The sequence below is a fragment of the Peromyscus californicus genome, unplaced genomic scaffold (genome assembly GCF_007827085.1).
Source record: "Peromyscus californicus insignis strain IS unplaced genomic scaffold, ASM782708v3 Scaffold_8__1_contigs__length_139910024, whole genome shotgun sequence".
Lineage (NCBI taxonomy): Eukaryota > Metazoa > Chordata > Mammalia > Rodentia > Cricetidae > Peromyscus > Peromyscus californicus.
The window spans coordinates 39,006,070-39,022,375 of record NW_026294606.1 but is presented as its reverse complement, the minus strand read 5'-3'; the positions used below and the strand labels follow the sequence as shown (position 1 = coordinate 39,022,375).

Below are 16,306 nucleotides of genomic sequence, written 5' to 3'. Positions count from 1 at the left end.
CACCCAGATCAAAGCTGGACTTGGGCTGGGGTGTGGGGGGGAGCTCAGAGGGAGAATGCCTGCTTAACGCACAAAGCCCTGGGTTTGATCCCCAGTTCCACAGACAAGACTGGATTATCCTAAGGAAAAGGAAAACGAGGTTATTCGCACACCCTGTGCAAATTAGCCTTCTTATCCAAAGTGGCTTCTGGTCAGAGTTCTGTCTTTTTTAAATGGATTCCTTTCCTTGTTACCACCTCTGAAGATGCATCCACAAAAACCGAGTGAACTAACGTGCTGGAAACGGGGCAGGCTTGTCTGCAGTGCCTTTGAGGCTGTGTCTGAGTAAGGAAAGGAGCCACTTGGCTCTGCTCAGTATTGATAGTTCCCAAACAGAGAATTGCAGTCTCTCCTGATAACAGCGGAAAGGGCCTGCTATTAGTTGTTTTATTTGACTTTTGGCATTTTTATTTATTTGTTTGTTTGTTTGTTTATTTATTTTATTATTATTGTTTTTGTTTTTTCGAGACAAGGTTTCTCTGTGTAGCTTTGGAGCCTGTCCTGGGACTCACTCTGTAGACCAGGCCTGCCTCGAACTCACAGAGATCCACCTGGCTCTGCCTCCCAAGTGCTGAGATTAAGGGCGTGCGCCACCGCCGCCGCCGCCGCCGCCGCCGCCGCCCGGAGACTTTTGGCATTTTTAAATGAAGATTTTAATCTTTCTTTTTACTTGATGTGTATGGGTGTTTTGCCTGCATGTTGTGTGTCTGCACCACGTGTATTCAGTGCTTGCGGAGGCCAGAAGAGGTGCTTGGGTCTGGCTGGGTCTGAGTTACAGTTGTGAGCCGTCACGTGGTTGTGGGGGATCAAACTCAGGTCCTCTGGAAGGGCAGCCACTGAAGCATCATTCCAGCCTGCTTGTTGCACGTTAATTGAATTTTTCGTTAACATATAAGATAATGGGCTGGCTTCATCGTGATGTTTTCATGTGTGTGTCAGGAGACCTTGCTCATATTTGTCCCACAGTCACCCCTAATTCCATCCTGTTGGACCTGTAATCTTGGACTCCATTGGAGACATTGTCCACCCCAGGGAGGCACAACTGTCTGCAGCAGTCTTGTTACCCAACTCAATGGCCACCAGAGACAAAAAGGAGAACGTCAGTGTGAAGACCAAATCTACCACGACACACTCCTCCAGTCCCCTGGGTCAGGCTGTCACCTCCCCTTAGCTTGTCTGACTTGGGGTGGCATTCCAGGTCACAGTCTGGGACATTCACCATGTGCTTCTCTTTGCTCCTCAGATTGATTTTCAGGACTCCTATTCTGAGGCTCATTCAGCTGGTGATTTTGGTACTGTTTATTTACTTTTTCATATGCCAACTACTTTTCTATTTATTAGTGTGATGCATGTGTGTGTGTATGTGTGAGTGTGTGTGTGCTCTCATGTGCATGGTGTGTGTGTGTGTGTGTGTGTGTGTGTGTGTGTGTGTGTGTGTGTGCTGAGCCACAGTGTGCATGTGTGAAGGTTCCCTCCACCTTTCTGTGGATTCTGGGAATTGAACTCAGGTCACCAGGCTTATATAGCAAGTGCCTTTACCCACTGAGCCATCCTGACAACCTTATACATTGTTAAGTACTTTTCTGATTGTAATGCTAAAATTCATTTAGAATATAACACAGTTCATTCAGCACAGAGATGCATTTCTAAATGGGCATGTTAATATATTTTTTTGTTTAAGAATATATATTTTGTTGTTGATGTATAATTTTATTAAAACATTTTCACTTATATGTTGGATTAAAATCCATTTGGTAGATTAGTCTTAGTCACCTGTATTTTAGCTTTCAATTGGTGAACTCCTTTTTCCTATAGTAATTCTCTTTAAATATACAAGTTAGTATTTATTTAAAAGGACCTATGTAGTCTATCTTTTTTCAAAGTAAAATAAATCCAAAGCTGAGTGTGGTGGCACACATCTATAATCCCAACACTTGGGAGTCTGAGACAGGAGGATTACTGCAAGTTGAAGCACACAGTGAGTACCAGACCAGCCAGAGCTACACAGTGAGCCCCTGTTAAACAAACAGAGAAAATAGAATTGTTTTATTATACAGATGGTTCTTAATTCATACATTTCACTAGCTAAGATATCTAAAAGATAGCTTTTTCTTCAAGACAGAATGAGTAACTATAGGAAAGGTCTGGTTTGTGGGAATGTGTTTGTGGGAATGTGCAAGAAGTGTCTTGTCATTAGCCCACAGATTGTAAATATGCTTCTCTTGCTGTAGGAGGAGATGTGCTGAGCCAGTTTGAATTTAATTTTAACTACCTCTCGCGGCGCTGGTAAGAACAATGTTTCTTTTAAATATGTGATGCCACAATGACATTTATGACTTGGGCTCTTATTGGGTTGCTTTTTTTTTTTAAGTTTATAGCTTATTTCCCCCTTAGTTTGTCTTTTTTATTTCTTGTTGTAATTTCACCCTTGTTACTAGGTATTGAACCAGGGCCTTCTGAATGCTAGGCTACCACTTTATTGCTAACTAAGTCCTTAGCTGCTGCTGCTTCTTCTTCTTCTTCTTCTTCTTCTTCTTCTTCTTCTTCTTCTTCTTCTTCTTCTTCTTCTTCTTCTTCTTCTTCTTCTTCTTCTTCTTCTTCTTCTTCTTCTTCTTCTTCTTCTTCTTCTTCTTCTTCTTCTTCTTCTTCTTCTTCTTCTTCTTCTTTTGACTTTGTTTAAAATTTGAGACAGGGTCTAACTGAGTCTCTCAGGTTAGCCTTGATCTCACTCATATCCTAGGCAGGTTTTGACCTCGTGACCTCCTTCCTCAGCCTCTCAAGCAGCGTGAGTTATTGGCCTGTGTGACTAGTTCTGGGTTTTGTTAGTGTTTTTGAATAGTGTTTTGAACAGATCATTTCTAATTTCTTATCATCTTGTTAAATTATTTCTTAAATTATCTTTGTGCAGTTTGTAGTACATATTTTCACATAGGGTGTATTTTGACAAACAGAACTTGTTAATCCACAGTAGTTGACTATATCTATTCCCCTTAGTTACGTGTACTTCGGACATCTTTTAAAAGAAATATTATACCTTAAAGGCATAATATGCATAATATGTATGTAGTCTTCTAAAACATTTATGGTTTTAAAAATATTTATTTTTATTTGTGTTTATGTGCCTGCTTGCCTATATGTGTAACACGTGCATACAGGTGTTTTTGGAGACCATAAGAGGACTGGATCCCCTGGAACTGGAGTTATAGGCAGTTGTGAGCTGTCTGATGTGGGTGCTGGGAACCAAACCTGGTTCTCCTGGAAGACTTTCTATATTTAATTTATCTGGGGATTTTTGTGTAAGATGAAGTATAAATTTAATATTAATTTTTCCGTAGAGGTAGCTGGGTGTTCTAGAACCACATTTCCATGGTCCACTCTTTCCTCACTGGTCTACAGCACCACCCATGTGCTTCCTTTCTCTTCTCCTGGTCTGAGTGACTGTCCCTTTGGAACATTGGTTCTTTCCTTCCCATGACTCTGCTGTATGTCTGCTTCTGTAAGGGCAGAGCTTCCTGTTTGTCTTCTGTCTTAGTGACCATTGAATTGCTGTGACGAGACGCCATGATCAAGGTAACTTATAAAAGAAAGTATTTAATGAGCGGCTTGCTTACAGTTTCAGAGTCCATGACCATCATGGCAGGGAGTGTTGCGGCAGGTAGGCATGGTACTGGAGCAGTAGCTGAGAGCTTGCATCTTATCCACAAGTAATATGCAGAAAGAGAGAGAGAGACAGAGGCAGACAGACAGAGAGACAGAGACAGATAGACAGAGAGGCAGACAGACAGACAGAGAGGCAGACAGACACTTTTGCCCAATAACTAGGAGCCAAATATTCAAATATATGAGCCTATGGGGGCCTTTCTCATTCAAACTATCTTTCCTCTTCTTCAAAGATACCTTTGTCTTTGCTCTTTCAGATGAAATTTAGGATCAGGTTGATGTGTTTCAGGAAATATTTGCTGGGATTCTGATGAAAGTTTATTGATTTTATAGGACAGCTCTGTCCTCAGCAGAGAATCATGTCCAAGCAGTAGATGAAGGTTAACACAGAGACTCACAGCTGTCAAAGTGTAGAGAGGAAGTGACCAGTCACACCTGGGATATCTGGATCTCCCCGACTTCAAGACTCAGGGACCTTCTCAGAAGAGGGAGTGGAAAGATAGTAAGAGCCAGAGATTGCGGAGAACCACTCAGGACGAATGCCCTCACAGACTCAGCATCTGTGGGAGGACCACTCAGGACGAATGCCCTCACAGACTCAGCATCTGTGGGAGGACCGCCCAGGACGAATGCCCTCACAGGCTCAGCATCTGTGGTTGCCTGCACAAGATCAAGCCAGTCAGCATTCCAGCATGGAGGAGGGAGGGACTCTTGAGTGCCCACTCATAGCTGAGGAGTCATTGACACTTGAAGGCTGCGAGAGGAGTTTCCTTTAGGGGTGTGGTCCCTAACAGGTTGAGCATGTCCAGGGGATGGCTCCATAACCACGTTCATCTCCTTGCTTCCCACCCTGTAGCTTCTGAGGTTCGGTAGATGCCAATAGAGTAAAGCTGACTTTCCTTGCTTGCCTTCCAAAGGTTCTACTTTCTATTTGGGTTTGGACTTTGGAATTTTATTTTATTTTTACTTTCTTGTTAGTTTAGTGATTCATTAAAACAAATATTTTTCTCATTTTCTTTTGCCTGTTTAGCTACTTTTATTGAGAAGGTCATAGGTGCTCTTAAAAGCTTTTTAAAAATGGGCTTCTTAATCCCTTCTTTCTTGTAAATACACATAAATCAGTTTTTAAAACCTCCTTTCTCTTTAATTTTTGTTTGGTTCATCTTATTATAAAAATTGGATGTTACTGGTGTTATATTCTTGTTTATTCTGAGGATTTTGAAATTGAAATAAAAATGACTCTATAAATCTGATTTTAAGATGCCGCTGTTCTTCCAACTAAAATAATTAATGTCTGTGAACCAAAAGCTGGGCCTGGAGTTCTGGTGCTTTCTCCTGTACATCTAAAATTAGCTCATTGGAGAGAGGGGCCATATCTGGTGCTCAGGACTGTAAGTTCAACACTCAGGGGGCCGAGGCAGGAGGACCACTGCAAATTTGAGGATAGCTTAGGATACCTAGTGAGTTCTAGTCCAGGCTTGGTTACAGAATAAGACAGTTTCAACATCCTCCCCTCCACACACACACCCTCTGAATTCACAAAATTGAACACTTTTTATACTTGGTAATTTCTGAAATTTAAATGTCTTTTCATAAATATTTGACTAAGGTACCAGTTTTTTGTTCTGCATCATTGAGAAAACTACTTACTGTCCCCGTGACTTAGTTTTCTTTATATAAAATGGGAATATAATGGTGTTTGTCACTGAGTGCCATTGGCAGAGTTAAAAACCAATGCTGGAAAAGACTATCAAATATCTGATATATACAGTCAATCACGGCATGCGGGGAGCTTGTGGAGTTCCTGCAGTTGTACTGTTACCTTCAGTTTCAGAACCCAAGTGTCTCTTTCATTTTAACGTATTTCTCAGGTACGTGCCCATCAAAGATCTTCTGAGAATTTACGATTATCTCTACGGTCGAAAAGTCATCCCCGAAAATGTCATTGTTGACTGCACATACCTTCAGTTCTTGGAAATGTAAGTGTGAGCCTGAGGGAAGTCTGCAGCTGACTTATGGGGCTTTCCTGAGCACCCTTTCCCACGTTTTAGTTCCAGGGGTGCACTTTGGATTTATGGATTTTGTTTCTGTGACGGCAGTCACATGACAGAAGACACAGGGCTGGAACTGCCTCTTCATTATTTGCGTCTCTTTCCTATAGACAGTGCACCTCATACCGCTTCTTGTTTGTGTTGCAGGCATGGGGAGATGTTAGCTGTTTCCAAGGTAAAGACCTGCTTTTTCTGAGTGTTGGCTAGAGGACTGTGCAGACAGTGCGGTGCCTCACATCTCCTGCCTCTGCTGCAGCTCTATTCCACATACTCTACCAAGTCCCCGTTTCTGGTGGAGCAGTTTCAAGAGTATTTCCTTGGAGGACTGGATGACATGGCGTTCTGGTCCACGAACATCTACCATCTGACCAGCTTTATGCTGGAGAACGGGACCAGGTGAGTTTTGCCTTGCTACCTTCCCCACATAATGCTCAGTGTTTTCAGCTGATGAGGCCAAACTCAAAAGAAAACAACTCAGAAGTGTGGTCCGAACCGGTTCACAGAGAAAACAATGGAAACTATGCCCTCTCTAAAACCTGGCTGGGGCGGGCATCTGGTTGACTTGGTGAATACCTCTCAAGTTTTAGGGACAGAGGGACAGAGAGGCAGGCAGACATGGCAGAATTTGGGATCACTGAGAAGTATCTCATACACAACTCCCCCTGTCCCCCAAAACCAAATCACCAGTGGGCTGTTTGTCAAGCACAGGGTGTGGGAGCAATCTGATGGAGAGCATGGGTGGGACTGTGGCTCAGCTCCTTCTGAAACATCATCAGAGCAAACAGGAAGTAGGTCTTCAGGAAGAGCTGTCCCTCGGTCTGGGAAGTCTGTTGATCAGAGAAACCACTGCCCCAGCTGAGCTGCTGGGGTGCTGGGGACAGAAAGGACAGGAAACTGGCACAGCTCCCACTGCAGAGAAGGGGAGACACTGGAGCTTAGCTGCGTCAGCCCAGCCAGCTGTGCAGGCTTTTTATGCAAGAGCTATTCTCCAGAGCTGGTTCCAGGTCAGGAACTTGGAGCACGGGTGTTGATAAACTGAAGTGCCCACACACTTGCAGCTCCAGAATATTATGTGTTGTGTTCTTAAAAACGCATTGCTAATCATAATTACACGGTGTTAATTTGAAACGAAATTCTCCTTGGTGCTAAGATTGACTTCAGCCTAATCTGCATCAAACTTACTTGAAAGATTCAAGGAGGGATGTTATGGTAGGGATTAGCAATCTAATATAAATCTTATTCAATTTGACTTTGTGTGTGTGTGTGTGCTGTGCATTCATGTGTGTATGCATGATTACATGTGTGTGCACGTGCATGCATGTGGAGATCTAAGGTTGATGTTGGTGTCTTCCTCGGTTACTCTCACTTTATACCTTGTGACTGGGCCCCTTGCTGAATTCTAAGCTCCCTTATTGCAGATAGTCTGACTAGCTAGCCATCACCATTTTCTGAGCACTGAATTTTCAGGTTGGCTACCATGCCCATCTTTCATCCACGTGGGTTCTGGGGAACCGAACTCTGGTCCTCACACTCACACAGCAAGTGTTTTACCTTCTGAGTGATTTTCCCAGCTCCAAAATATTATTTCAATAGTTAGCAGAGCCTCAAGTTAGATCGCTAAGCCCTTGCAGTGGAGTTTGTGTGTGTGTGTGTGTGTGTGTGTGTGTGTGTGTGTGCGTGTGTGTACATACAGAGGCCAGAGGACTGCTATTCTTCAAGTGCTCTCTACTTTGTTTCTTGAAACAGGGTCTGTCATTGATCTGGAGCTTGCTGATTAGACTAGGCAGCTAGCCAGGCTGGCCACCGAGCTCCAGAGGTCTGCCTGACTCTCTGCAGGCCACCATGCCAGGCCTTGGGTGCTGGGAATCAAATACAGGTCCTCATGCTTGCGAGGACCGACTGACTCATCCTCCCAGCCTGGCTGAGAGTTGAGGTGCATGCCAACCTAGATGTCGAAAGGGTGGGGTCTGGAGTTGGAGACCCCTGCTTCTCACCGCTGAGTTTTGTGCCACCAGTTGTTAAGCCTCCCTAAGCCTTCCTTTCCTTTTGAATGGGGACACTCACCATTGCATCTCAATGAGGGTGTGAGGCGGCAACGAGAGCCCTCATGCGGAAGGTTGAACATGCAGCAAGCAAGCACTTAATAAGGGCTGGTCCATTATCATGATTGCTGTTAGGTGGAAGTTAGCTCTCTATTGGCAGAACTCAGAATGCCCAGTCACAGTAGAGTGAGTAACCTCCGTTTCTTCCCCACCCCCTCTCTCTGCCATATGCAACAGTCCTCAGGCCCAGCCCCTTTTTAGACCAGTTCTGTACATAGCTAAGGAAAGACAGCTAGGAAGAAGACACAGGAGAGGAGCACAGTGCTTGTCTCCGTTCTAATTTACCAACACGGAAACTTCCCAAAGTGATTGCACATATGCATGCACGTACACACACACACACACACACACACACACACACACACGAGAAAGAGAGAGAGAGACAGAGACAGAGAGACAGAGACGGAGACTTACCTTTTAAAGTACATTCATTTTATTTGAAACCTACAGCAGGCTTTCTGAAGAAACAGTGAAATGGTGCTTATGTCCGGCCAGAACTCTGCCCACCTCAAGGATGTGCGATGAGTTAGTGCTAGCCTAGTCAGATGGCCTTCTGACCCCCACAGTGGAGCAAAGAGGATGCAAGGAGAAAGCCTTTCCCTCAGCTCAGAGTTGGCATGACGGATAAGAGAAAATGTGCACACAGTTTTACTCAGCAGGAAGAATGGAATTACGTCAGCTGTAGAGAAATGAAGTTGAACATGATCATATTAACCCAAACAAGCCAGACTCAAAATGTCAAGTTTTCTGTCCCATGTAGAGCCTGGATAACACACAGACACCATATACTATTAGGAGGAGAAGCAGAGTTTGTGGGAGGGGAGAAGGGAAGTGGAGGAAAGAGAAATGGGATGCTGATTTTGGTCTCAGTACACGATAGATATGAATTAAAGTGTCATTGTGAAACTAGTCGATTTGGTGTAACTGGCATAATTGGGCAAAGGTGCTGTAGTTGGAGCCCAGTTTGTATCATATTCTCAGACTCTGGGCATTTCATGTTTGCATGGAAGCTTGGCAGAGGGGCCAGGAGGACAGAGGAAGGCTTGGCTAGAAAGACTTGGGCTGCCCATCTGAATGGCCAGGCAGTGAACTCTTCAAGCTTTGAGGATGCTTTAAAGGCGGCTCTGTTGCACAATGGATAGTGCATTGGACTTCTAACAACAAGAGTAGTTTAAAGTGCATCGCTGATTCCCTATCAAAATTATGCTTGGAGAGAAGGAAGAACAATGACTAACTCCTTCCTCTGTTTCCCAGTGACTGCCACCTGCCTGAGAACCCTCTGTTCATCACCTGTGACGGCCGGAGGAACCACACCCTCGGGTAAGCGGGTCCAGAATCATTTGTATCAAAAGAATGCCTCCCCAAGAGGGCCTGCCCCAGCGAGGGTGGAGCAAGGAGTCTTCAGACAGACAGACAGACAGACGAGGTTCCTATTCTAGCTGAGCCGTTTACACCTGGGTGACTTCCAAACACACTGGCAAATGTTTTTGAGCTACAGCTCTTCCTTCTGAGAGTGAGGAAACCACATGTAGAGTCCTGGAATAGAGGCACGGGCTGCAGATGATAATGGGCATAAGGCAGACGCAGGTGGCCAGTTGTTCTCTAAGTGGTCATTGGTATCCTTAATGAGTATCACCATTACTGTGGCTGAGGAACCTTCCCCAGGCTCCATCCTGAAAAAGCATTTCACTCACAAGGAGGGAAGAAATGCTCGGTTAAAATTTCTGAGGAAAAAGTCAGAATGCTTGGTTTATACTATTAGAGCTGATGTCTCCTGCTCGAGCCAGGAACCAACCTCCAATTCATGATGTTATCAATCAAAAGGAATACCCTCTGTTGTTAATAAAACAAAACAGTAACATAAATAATAAAAGCGCTTGGAGATAGTCATTGTACCAGGAACTCAGAGCACATGGCCTGACAGCCGTCTGGGTACTGAACACGTCATTGTCAATATTGCTGAGCCTCGGGGAGAGAAGGGTCAGCTGCTCTGGTAATATACCGTGGTGGCCCAACCAGGGCCCAGCAGAGTTCCCTTGAAGAACCAATGAGATATGTAAGAGCAAAAACCTTAAATATTCTAGATACTTAAGTGAGGGTTTTACCGTGAAAGATCCTAAGGAGATTTTGGTGCATTGAGAGAATTAAAAGCTGAAAGAAGGGTTCCACCCAGCCTTTGTTGTTTGCTTTATTTAAAGTAAGTAAGCCTGGTTGTTGCTTTTTTAAAAATGAGCATCTTTAGGTTAATCTTGCTGTCTGTGTCTTCCCTAGGGCCTGTCATTCCCTTATCCTTAAGCATTCTGAAGCCTGGGTGGCTCTTCTAGGCATCTGTGGTTTAGGCTGGCTAGACACGTGATTTTTTTTTTTTTTAAAGACAGCATCTCATATAGTCCAGGCTGGCCTTTAACTCATTGTGTAGCTTAGGCTGGCCTTAACCTGCTGATTTTCCTATCTCTAGCCTCCAAGTGCTAGAGTTACAGGCAGCTGTACCCAGTTTGAGATCTCTGAACTGGAAAATGTATTTTAATTAGATAACTGATTCTAGCATATATCTTTATGGATGAGTCAGTCCACCTACATGCTGCCATCCTCAGTAGGTAGAGAGCTGTCTTGACCTCTTTGGTGAAATATTGCAATACATTTGTAGTTTGGTATTGGAGAAGTACTTTTACTCCTACCGTGAGCTCTGAGACCACAGGAAATAATACATTTCTTTTTCCCTTCTGGTGCTGGGGTTTGAACCCAGGACCCATGCACATGCCAAGTGCATGTTCTGCTATACCCATAGCCTCAGAGACATCAAGCTTTGTAAGGGCTGACTTCTAAGCCTTAGAAATACACTCACCAAAAGATTTTGTGGAGTGAAGGTTTTTCTAAAGTTATGTTTGCTGTCTGTCAACTTCTAGATGTTAAAATCCCAATATCTCAGGCAGTATTGATGTGTGTGTATCTTCATCAGCCAGTATTAACATGTACCTTCAGCTCAGTACCTCAAGGGGCTGGTGGTCTTCTTGGGTTTGATCATTTTATTCCTCTCTCTTTTCAACAGCTCAAAAGTGCAGAAAAATGATTATCACAGGAATCTGACCTTGTTCATAAGTAAAGATATCAGGAAAAACCTGAACTACACAGAAAGAGGCGTGTTCTACAGCGCAGGCTCCTGGGCCCCGGTGAGAACTTCCTGTTATCAATGAAGGAGGATGGACCACATCTGAGGACAACTTGCTTGAGAGTCCCTGCATATTGTTGTCCGTACAGTCATCTGGGTTCATGCCAGGCCAGCGAATGTCCTTGGTCTCTAAATGTGCTGTATTCCAGAGATGTGGGCTAGTCACAGGGGCTTCGGGCATCTAGACCAGCCCTGCTTTGACCTCAGGCAAGCGTGCTTGCTACGTTGAAGGTTTCCTACATAGTCGCATGCTGGCAGACACCATTGCACGTGAAATACATCCATAGGGTCATTTTCCCCCCAGACAAAAATCTTACTTCGTAGTTAAGGCTAGCCTTAAACTCGTGGCAATCATGGTCCTCCTGTCTCAGCCTTCTGAGTGCTAGGATGACAGGCAAGTGCCACAATGTCCCCCATCAAATGGGGTCATCTTAGAAGTCATGCTGCTGTGGGGATGAAAATGAAAGGGAAAGAGACTCACTCTGTCTTTGGGAACTTTTTGTCCTAACGGGAGCAGCAAAAGCAATGGTAGCTGTTGTGTGGGTAGCATATGATACAAGCTGTGGTGTGTTGGAGGGTGGCAGGGAGGCCATTTTTACCTCAGAGGCCACTGGGGAAGGCGTCCTGGGGGAGGGGCACTGAGGGGAACTCTAACCACGAATCGCATTTCACCCGCTGAAGAAAGCGTTGCTGGTGGTGGGCTGGGGAAGTTTCAGGATGGTTGCAGAGTCGGGTAGTTTGATTTGCTTGGAACTCAGGACAGAGATGTGACTGCTGCAAGACTTGGAGGTAGGTAGGTGCTGGGTTGTGGTTGTTCCCAAGACCGGAAGGGCGTAGACGACAATGGGAACGCCACACATCATGATGGCGCAAGGGCTGTGGCAGGGCCAGCTTCCTGGGGGTCAACCTGCACAGACCCATGGGAGTGTCCCTTGCTAGGTTTGATAAAAGAGCCCATAGTTTCCTACTCTGCTGTCCAGACCTTAAAATCCTTACTAGTTGGTGAGTTTTGATTTTGCACTGGACTCTACAAGTTATGTAACTGGTCCCGAGCTTGGGAACTCCTCCTAATGTACAAAGTGCAGATAATTTTACATAGATGTTCTTGTAGTTGTCTGCTCAGGGGGAAATGTCTGAGGGGGCGGGCTGCACTCGTTATTTTTCTTGTTGCTGAGGTAAAAACCTGAAAAAAGCAGCTCGGGGAAAGGGAGGTTTATTTTGAGTCACTGTTGGAGAGGGCAGAGGTCCATCACAGTGAGAAAACATGGTAGCTTGTGGCTATGGCAGTGGAAGTGTGAGGCTGCTTGCTCACATCTTCACAGTCTGAGAGGAGGGCAGAGGGCAGGGCTGCCCAGCTCAGTTCCTGTTCTCCTTTTTATTCAGTCGGGCCCTCAGCGGGTAGCACAGTACCGCCCACATTCAGAGTAGGTCTTCCCTCCCCTGTTAAAACTCCCTGGAAATGCCCTCACAGACACCCGCCAAGGTGTATAAAGATGGACATCACAGAGACTTGGTCTTCCCAGTGTCTGTCCTGAGGGTTGATACCTGACAGTAGATGATGTAGTGCTTCCTGCATGACTGTGCAAGCCAGAGCCTGGCATCGGACTCAGCGGTCTGTGTACAGCCTGCTGGCAGGTTGATAGCAGGGAAGACAGAAGTCATGTTGCCTACCTGCAGGCCCTTACATCAGTGCTTCTCCTGGGCCTGGGCTGGCCGGCCTGCTTCCATGTTCTCAGCTGGATCTGCTTTGCTGTCCTCTGCTGGAGCCTATAAAGTCTTCTTTGGTCTTATGTCACCCTTTGGTGAATTTAGAGTTGTGTTCCCTTAACTTGGATGGATGAAGTGTTTATTCAGCTTGCTTCCCCAGTTTGGGTTTGTGTCTTTGCAGTCAGAACTTCAAGACAATTTGGTAGCCCCACACTGTATATGGTGCCCCACACTGGTGATCCCACTACTTAGGATGCTGAGGCAGAAGGATTGCCATAAGTTGAAGCTAGCCTAGGCTATGGAATGAGATGCTGTCCCCAGGCAAAAGCAAAACTAAGTACATGAAAAAGGACAGTTTAGAATTCCAAGCTTGGCAGCCGGTTGTCCCCAGGTTCCCTGGCACAGACCTCCAGCTCTATGAAGGACCGCTCCTGTTCCCTAGGCACCTAGGGAAATCAAAGCAAATAGTCAGCATCTCACTGTGGGTGTGGCTCAGAGCCCTGGTTCTCAGCCTTCCTATGCTGCAACCCTTTAATACAGTTCCTCATGTGTGGTGACCCCCCCCAGCCACATTTAGTTCCTAAATTAGTTCCTACTTCCTAACTGTAAGTTTGCTACTGTTATGATACAATACATAATACACATATTATTACATAATATATATATAATACAAATAATTACATAATATAGTCATAATACAAATATTTTTGGAAATAGAGGTTTGGCAAGGGAGTCACGACCCATAGGTTGAGAACCCCTTACTTAGAGGGTAGGAATTTTTAGAATCCTGGTGTTGTTCCAGTTCATTTGTTTAAGAAAAATGAACTTATTTATTTATTTGCAAACATATTTCTAGTTCTAGACTTAACAGACTTGCCTTTCCTAAAATTTTGGTCTGTAAAAATTCTTTTTTCCAGGCACGCCTTTAAGTCCCAGCATTTGGGAAGCTGAGCCAGGCAGCTCTCTATGAGTTCAAGGCCAGCATGGTCTATGCAGTGAGTTCTAGGCTAGCAAAGCCTTACAGCGAGATGATGTCTAAAAAGAAAAAAATCTTTTGTTGGGTTTGAATCTCAAATCAATGCAGACTGCTGCCTTTGAGGAAGTCATAGATGACTCTTCTCCTGTAGTCCATCATCTCAGGCTATTTCCTGCCATCACCCCTCAGCCCATCTCTGTGTGATTCTGCTGTCTTATTGTCTGGGCTAAGCTAGCACATTGAAATGAACAGATGTTTTATATTTGTCAGCACTTGAGAGAACTCCTTTTATTTGCCAGAGTCCCGTGTTTCCTGTTGACGATGCCATGGACCTTCACATCTAAAATACCCTTTCATTTCAGGAATCCGTAACCTTCATGTACCAGACTCTGGAGAGGAACCTGAGGACGATGTTTATGGGCAGCTCTGAGACTCATCTAAAGCACGTCTCCAGCCCCTCTGCCTCCTACTTCCTGTCTGTCCCCTATGCCAGGCTTGGCTGGTAAGGATGAGTTCATTAGATTGGGGGTGTTGTATACCTTCATCAACTTTGGGGTGGCATCACTGTGTCACCAGTGAAACCTTGCTTTCTCTATATTTTGGAAGAAATTAGGAAACAGAAAGATGGATTCATTTAAAATTTGAGAACTGGGGACAAAAAGAAATCTAATTTCCTTCCTACTGATCTGTGGCTATCTCACAGAAGGTTGGGGACAAAGGCTGGAACATGAGTCAGTTTAGTTCTAAGACATGTGCCCTGCTCCTCTCCTGGGGAAAGTGGATCTGGACCCCAAGTTGCCTTCATTTTGTTAGAGAGTTTTTGTGCAAGTCCAGCCTGAGGAAGTGTCTGTCTTGGCCTGCTTTCTACTGCTGTGATAAAACACCATGGCCCAAAGCAGCCTGGCTTATGTCTCCAGATCATAGTCACTCATCAGGGGAAACTAAGGCAGGGACTCTAACAGGGCATGGACCCGGAGGTGGGAACTGAATCAGAGGTCATGGAGGAAGCTGCTTCCTGGCCTTTTCCTCATGGCTTGCTCAGCCTGCTCTCTTAGACAATCCAGCACCACCTGCCCTGGGGTGGCACTGCCCAAGTAGTCTGGACCCTCCCACCTCCATCAGTAATCAAGAAAACACCTCATAGATTTGTCTATAGGTCAATCTGATGGAGGCATTTTCTCAGTTGAAGTTCTCCCTTTTCAGATGTCCCCGACTTGTGTCAACTTGACAAAAAACCAACCAGCACAGGGACTTTAAAAACATGTTTTTAAGATTAAAAAAATTTTTTTAATGTATTTGAGTGTTTCGCCTGAATATATGTTATGTGCACCATGTGCCCCTGAGGGCCAGGAAGAGGGCATCGTATTCCCTGGAAGTATAGTTCCTTTATGAGCCACCATGCGGGTGCCTGGTGCAAATGCTCTTAACCACTGAGCCATCTCTCTAGTCCCAGAAAATGGGTTCATAAACGCCTCCATTTTTGAAAGAGAAAAGAATAATTTGTTTATTGAGAGAGTTGGGGAGTCTTTTGATTTTGAACCTAGTCACGTGCAGGAAAGTAACTGTTCAGGGTGATTTGATTTGGTCACACTGCTGTGTCTCCTCAGTGCGGTTTCTGATGGCCCGTTATTTGGGGGTCACTGATACATGCAGCAAACACAGGGGACTGGGAGATGAATCCTGCCTGTCTGCTGTCAGTCATGTGTGAATAAAGGCTCTTAGCCACTTTGCTGAGGGCCAAAGGTGGAGTGCTGCGGGGCTGGCAGCCACAAGAAGCAGGACCTTACCTGCTGGCTCGTGCTAGCCGCAGGGACTCTGCTCTGGCCCTTGCCCTTACACCATGCATCTTAGAAACTGTTTTGTCCTTTCTCTCTATGCCTTGTTACTCGTTCCTTCCATGACCGTATGAGCTAGAATTATCATAGCTTTTGTTCTTTTCAGCCCTAGGGTGACATGTGAACCATTGACTGTCATCTCTGTAACTAGTCGGTCACAAGTACCACCTAGAAGTATTTACTTGATGCAAAACTGCAGCTCCCATCTCAAAGATAGAGTGTATTCTGGAGCCAGTTGTGAGTGACCATGGTCCAAGAACACAAATTCAGGTCACCCCAAATACTGTGTTTCAGTGAGGTGACAGTTTCATGAAGTTTTTATAGTGACATAACAGAAGAAGTTATAAATCAAGACACTTACAAAATATATTGGTGGGCCAGGCATGATGGCACATCCCTTTAGTCCCAGCACTTGGGAGGCAGAGGCAGGCAGATCTCTATGAGTTTGGGGCCAGCCTGGTCTACAGAGTGAGTTCCAGGCAAGCTGAGGCTACATAGTGAGAACCTGTCTCAAAACTAACAAACAAATAACAAAATATATTGGTGAACACATCAAGTAGGTTGGTTAGAGTAAAATGTCTGCTACAGGCCTCAGATGCTCTCTGTAACATTCTTAGCTCTGGGGCTGGTTGAAGTTAGAGGTCTGTTAATACATCCCTGAAGGATTTCCCTGCTCATCTCAGGGAAGTGAGGTCAGGCACAGGTGGGCCATTAATAGCCACTGAGATGCCAAAAACGATCCAAGATAATTTGGCTCTGGATTTGCA

At 45.0% G+C, this 16,306-nt stretch overlaps 1 protein-coding gene across 3 annotated transcripts in view; it reads left to right on the top strand.

The window, feature by feature from the left end:
- The window catches only part of Gpld1 (glycosylphosphatidylinositol specific phospholipase D1), a 55,577-nt gene that overhangs the window by 20,878 nt on the left and 18,393 nt on the right, over positions 1-16,306 (top strand). For all 3 annotated transcript variants that reach the window (XM_052728333.1, XM_052728332.1, XM_052728330.1), the window contains 8 exons: positions 1,283-1,331; positions 2,271-2,325; positions 5,571-5,678; positions 5,898-5,925; positions 6,007-6,146; positions 9,107-9,172; positions 10,902-11,022; positions 14,067-14,206. In XM_052728333.1, the coding sequence (XP_052584293.1) occupies positions 1,283-1,331; positions 2,271-2,325; positions 5,571-5,678; positions 5,898-5,925; positions 6,007-6,146; positions 9,107-9,172; positions 10,902-11,022; positions 14,067-14,206 (707 nt within the window). The remainder of the gene's footprint in view (positions 1-1,282; positions 1,332-2,270; positions 2,326-5,570; positions 5,679-5,897; positions 5,926-6,006; positions 6,147-9,106; positions 9,173-10,901; positions 11,023-14,066; positions 14,207-16,306) is intronic.